Genomic DNA, 6,000 nt, shown 5'->3' on the forward strand with positions numbered 1-6,000 from the left:
GCACATTTTCGGTATTTAACTGTATTTTCATTTCTTGTCTATGCATTATTATCAATTTTACAACTTTTAAGCACAAACAAATAAAGGCCAGCTGGTACACTGAACTATTCCTCATTATTACGACCCTTAACACCTCTATCATATCATAAGAACACATCTTTGTGTGGCAGAAAACCTTGTGCTCTGTTGAAAGTGAAAAGAAGTGAGATGCAACCCAGTGCAAACATGACAATATTTGACGATGCAGTGGTGTGTGTTTGGACATATGAGTGTGGGTGTGCGCGGCCATGTGTGAGTGTATGTGCACTGTACAGATGTAGATGTGTGCATACATGTGTGGGTGTGAGCCAGCAAGGAAAGAGGGATAATCTCAGTTTATATTGGAAAGCATTCATGCTGTTTATCTGCATGCTTGTTCGTATATATGAAAAACAATATTGTGTAATGACACTGTGCATGACATGATGCAAATGTGCACGGTGGTATACTGATTTTGTTTGGAATCCTTTCTATTTTAAGCTGTTGGCTGTCTGAGTTGTTATACTTGTATATTAGAGAGATCATCACATTTACAGTGTACAAATAAAATTTCAGGTGTCTCCGCGGTAATAATAAAGGGTAACACGGGGGAGACTGCATCAGTTGGTCACACTAGAAGCTCCATTTTATTTGACCATTGAGATATGTAAATTTATTAGCATCCCATAAAAATACTACTTATCACCACAGTCCGCCGGGGGCCCTCTGTTACAGCTCATATCTTGTGTCTGAGTGCCTTCTGTCTAATGCTCTGGACCTGAGTTACTGTGGTGTATTCTCTGATCTACAACATTATGATTACACCATTATGTACACCTGAGTTCTCAATCCACCAGGAGAAATGGACCTAGGTCACAGCGAGACCTAGATAGTACAGTGTCTCTGGGGGCCGATAATTGAGAGGCTCCATTATAAAACCAACTGAACAAGAGAAACAGACGATGTGTGCCATTGACAAGACACTTTATATTTTGTGTAATGTCAATGCCCCGATGCTTTTTAAATCCCATAGAAACATGGTTATTGTATAATAGCTGATTGCGTTAGTTCAGACAGAGCACTGAAGTCACACTTCAGTGATGCTTTACTATCAGCTGTTTGGCTACCAGGTGACTAATAACTTCTGAATACTTCGCACAGGTGTAGAACGCAACCATTGTAGAACATGCTGACATCACTAAAAGTGAGTTTGATTGTGCAAGAAACTGAAGTAGTCAAATAATCTGACAGGTTGGAAACAAACATCCAATTTTAGACAAAAATATTTGGAAGAGAGTACGAAGCAGAGAAATATAAATATTATATAAACTGTCCATAGTAACGACCTTTCAGGTGTCCTTTGTTTCATGTTAAACTCTGAATAAAGTGTTCAGGCTTAACTTTTGGGCTGTTCAGACTCACAGCACACACCCCCTATAAGTCAGCCACAGGAAATTGTAAGATAAGATGAAAGTGTAATGATTCCTGTGGGCTTCAAGTAAAGATTTCAAACGAAGTGTTAAACTGATCCCATTTAACAGAGAATTTGGGGGAATTATTTCAACATTTTGATCATTTCTGGTAGGACTTAGTTGGGCATGCGGCTCCATCTCAGATTTTTGAACACCTTTTGTACCTGAGGGCCTTCTGTGGTCTGTCAGAGGGCCCCGGTTGAATTGATACTAAAGCTTGAAAGATGAGAAAGTTTATGAAGATTATCATAAATCGTCTGTCTTTATTTTTATTTTTCTCACACAGGTTCCTTTGTATGAGTCTACCATGGACCACATCATCTGCTGCCTGCTCGTCCTGGGAGCCACAGTGATGATCGGCCATGCCTGCCCAAAGTACTGTGTATGCCAGAATCTGTCAGAGTCCCTGGGGACATTGTGTCCCTCCAAAGGTCTTCTTTTCGTGCCTCCAGACATAGACCGAGGCACTGTGGAGCTCCGTCTGGGAGGCAACTACATCCTCCGCATTACACAGCAGGACTTTGCCAATATGACCGACCTGGTGGACCTGACCCTCTCCAGGAACACCATCAGCTACATTCAGCCCTTCTCCTTTGGTGATTTGGAAACACTGCGCTCGCTTCATCTGGACAACAACCGCTTGACGGAGCTAGGCCCTGATGACTTGCGAGGCTTGGTCAACCTGCAGCACCTCATCGTGAACAACAACCAGCTGGGAAGCATCAATGACAAGGCCTTTGAGGACCTGGCACCTGCCTTGGAGGATCTAGATCTCTCGTACAACAACCTGATGTCTCTACCCTGGAATTCAGTCCGCCAGATGATAAACCTGCACCAGCTAAGTCTGGACCATAATCTGTTGGACTTTATTCCAGAGGGCACCTTCACTGACCTGGAAAGGCTGGCAAGATTGGACCTGACCTCGAATCGCTTGCAGAAGCTACCCCCAGACCCTATCTTTGCCCGTGCCCAGGACTCAATGATCCTGACCACACCCTATGCTCCACAGCTGTCCCTAAGTCTAGGCGGGAACCCACTGCACTGCAACTGTGAGTTACTGTGGCTGCGGAGGCTTGAGAGAGACGACGACCTGGAGACTTGTGCCTCCCCTCCTGCCCTAAAGGGTCGTTACTTTTGGAATGTGAGGGAGGAGGAGTTCGTGTGTCAGCCACCTCTCATTACCCAGCACACCCACAGAATGCTGGTCTTGGAGGGCCAGACGGCTAGCCTACGGTGCGAAGCAACTGGAGACCCTTCTCCTACCATCCACTGGATTTCCCCTGATGATCGTCTGCTTGGCAACTCCTCCCGAACCGCAGTGTACAACAACGGAACCCTGAGCATCACCATCACGACCTCCAAGGACTACGGCACCTTCACCTGCATTGCCGCTAATGTAGCTGGGGAGTCCACCGCCTCCGTGGAGGTGTCCATCGTCCAGCTCCCCCACCTCAGCAACGGCACCGGGCAGCCAGTCCTGCCAAAGTCACGCCTTTCAGATATCACAGGGACCACCAGGATCAGCAAGGGGGCTCCCAAGAGCCAACCTGACAGGACTGTTACTGTCTCCGAGGTGACAGCTGTTTCAGTGCTGGTCAAGTGGACAGTAAGCAAGTCAGCTCCCACGGTGAAAATGTACCAGCTCCAATACAACTGCTCTGATGATGAAGTTCTGATCTACAGGTAAGCATTTTTTAGCATAGTTTAGTAAACTTGAAGTTTAGGCACAGTTTCTGTGGCAATTCTTATATATATATACAGTAGGTGAAATATAGATGACTGGGTTCATTTAAATCTGCACTCAATATTTATAGATTACCAATGGGTCTAACTGCTGAAATGTACTGTGTCTCCTTGTGTAGTAATGAACCCATAAACAACAAGGCAGAACTGGAAAATTGGCAGAAAAAGTGCTAAACACACTACAAAGCTGTCACCAAGACACCCACTGTACACAACGACAGATTCAGTAAATGGCCGGAGAACATAGTGGAACATGTAGTCTAAAAAATCAGATATTTTTCTCAGAAGCTGAACAAATCAGATGGGCCACGAGAGTGATTACTGGGCGAGTCATAAGGTGGCCAGAAACAAGATTCTAAGTGAAACCCAATATTGTGTCTGCTGGATGTGGAGAATAGTTTGGTAAGATGTCCGGCATAATAAAGATAATATATCAGATAATGTGTTTTCAGCTTGTTCAGCTGCCCCCCAACCGGCCAAATAATTCAGTTTATTCATCGGATATGCCGATAATGTGTTGTTTCACCTAAACGTACGAGACATTTGGACCAGCAGAAATGCTAATGTTTTGAACACTGTGTAAAACAGCTTTCTGTCTAATTTGAAATCACACCAGTGCCGTTGTCTTTATGTCAGTGCCAATATTTTTTCAATAATTGTGCAACACTAATTTTATCTTTATTACCTAAAGATGAGGATTGAATGGCACACAGGGGAAAAGCAATGGCATCTGAATGGTTAATCTACAGAATGCTGTGTTTTGAAGAAGCATCTAATCTAAACAACAGATACATTGAAACATTCAAACAAGCACTTAATCATTGAATGATGTCTGTTTACAGAATAACATAACAAGACTTCCCAGTGAAATCAGTGTATTGCAGAGTTTTCTGTAATATTTCACACTGATATGGGCACCAAGGAGTCCATCCATCATCAAATATCTGTATTGTCCATCAAAATGTCTAAAAGCAGCAAAAATAAGTATTTTCCCTTCTTCATAACCTTTTCATCATCTGATGTCTCCCTCACAAAGCACGGTGCTGTGCTGGGCTCAATTATGCTCAGCAGTCCAGAACCAGGGGAATGTCTAAGCTCAGGAGGCAGCTGCATTTGATGGGGATGAACTGTATTAGATGAGACTTGTGCTCGACCGCCACAGCCTCTAAAACGAATGTGAAAACAGCCAGGAAAAAAATCCAATTCCTTAATGCCATTTAAATTAGTTACTCAACTCAAAACTGTGAAGAGCAAGATGTTTAGAGCTGTAGCCTCAGGGCTGTGGCCACCTTTTCATGTACTTGTGTTCTTGCATAAAACATTTTCAAGAATCAATATTAAGAATATATAATAGATGCTATTTTGTTCTGCAAATATTAATTAGTCCGTTCCTCATTATAATCTGTTCAAACATGCAAATCGAGGTTTGCAGAGTGTGCTACTTTTTATACAAAAATTGGATGTCTAAAATCCAAACTGAATTGAAAAATGTGTGTACCTTCACATTTTGGACTATGGGAGAAGGTAACTCAGGTGGCGACAGTGAAATAAATTAAAATGGTCCGCTGGCACTTCCAATCAATTCTTTATGCTCCATTGCAAATTACATCTGCTTGTAATATGTTCCCAGAAGATCCTCCAGCCTCTCTTCATTTATGTGTGGCTTCAATCTGAACACTATCTAGGGTCTCCCCTCATTTTAACAGGTGACAAGTTTCATATAATGCTACTAGAACAGAGCGGACAATTATACAGTGGAATTAGTTCAAAGTGAAGAATTAGAGCTGCCTGAGACTGTCCTCAACTGAAAAATGACAGCATTGATCATTTGTTCAAATGGCTACAACGACCTACTGCACGATTATAATTACCTGACAAGGACATCTAGTTGGAATGATATTATAACGATTCCGCGCTTCACTGTTAACGTCCAACGCTGGAAGTAGTGTGTTCTTTATGGAAAGAGGTGGACAGTAAGAGTGTGGAGGTCAGGGTGATGGATGGGTGTGTAGTGTGTCTGACTTTCTCAATGCAAACAAATGCAAGTTGTGTTTTAATATTTAATACTATCATTACCTTAACCCATAGTTTATTCCCTAAACCGTCACCATACCGAAGTTGCCATGCACAGATAGTGAGAACTAGACTAGAATAGTACAAATGAGGATAACCACACACATCTCTCAAAGATTATGGTACTGCAATTTGTTGTGTGAAGTACGAAAAAGAGAAAGAAGTTCAAAACTTGCACACTTTCTCACCTCCCACAGAGGGTGTTATTGTCACATTGTCTCTTTCAGAAGTTGCTAAAATTGCCAGATTCTGTGTTAGCATACAGATACCTTAAACCTGACCAAACCTTATCCACTGAAATCAGAGATCTGTAAACACCCATACAAATCATTTTTGTAGCTGTCATTTGTGATGGTTTGGGTTGGATGTTGCATTATGAAAAACAAAAAACCGGTGGGGGGGTGGGGCATTTTCTCCATTGACAACATTAGGTGTCAGCTAAAGCACCTAAAATATCTGGTTCTTTGATTAAAGGTTCCACACAGGAAAGTACCCACAGACCAGGGAGGCATCGGGATAACTTCAGTCATTTATTTGGTGGTGTAACTTACAGTCAGGTACAGACAGAAAGACCGGTAGGCAGGCAGGGACACTGGCAGGTGGGCAGATAAAGGTCCAGGTAACAGAAAATCGACTGCAAAAACCAAAAAGGCAACTAGAATGAACTGGCCAGAAACAGAAAAGTGAATCATAT

The 6,000-nt window shown here is 42.6% G+C and overlaps 1 protein-coding gene across 1 annotated transcript in view; it reads left to right on the forward strand.

Moving 5' to 3' along the window:
• Positions 1-3,177, forward strand: part of LOC123978188 (leucine-rich repeat and fibronectin type-III domain-containing protein 2-like) — a 54,901-nt gene extending 51,724 nt beyond the window's left edge. Inside the window, exon 2 of the mRNA XM_046061347.1 lies at positions 1,777-3,177. Coding sequence (XP_045917303.1) covers positions 1,798-3,177 — 1,380 coding nt within the window. The 5' untranslated portion in view covers positions 1,777-1,797. The remainder of the gene's footprint in view (positions 1-1,776) is intronic.
• The last annotated feature ends 2,823 nt before the right edge of the window (positions 3,178-6,000 follow it).

Source organism: Micropterus dolomieu, linkage group LG10, assembly GCF_021292245.1.
Source record: "Micropterus dolomieu isolate WLL.071019.BEF.003 ecotype Adirondacks linkage group LG10, ASM2129224v1, whole genome shotgun sequence".
NCBI classification, from domain to species: domain Eukaryota; kingdom Metazoa; phylum Chordata; class Actinopteri; order Centrarchiformes; family Centrarchidae; genus Micropterus; species Micropterus dolomieu.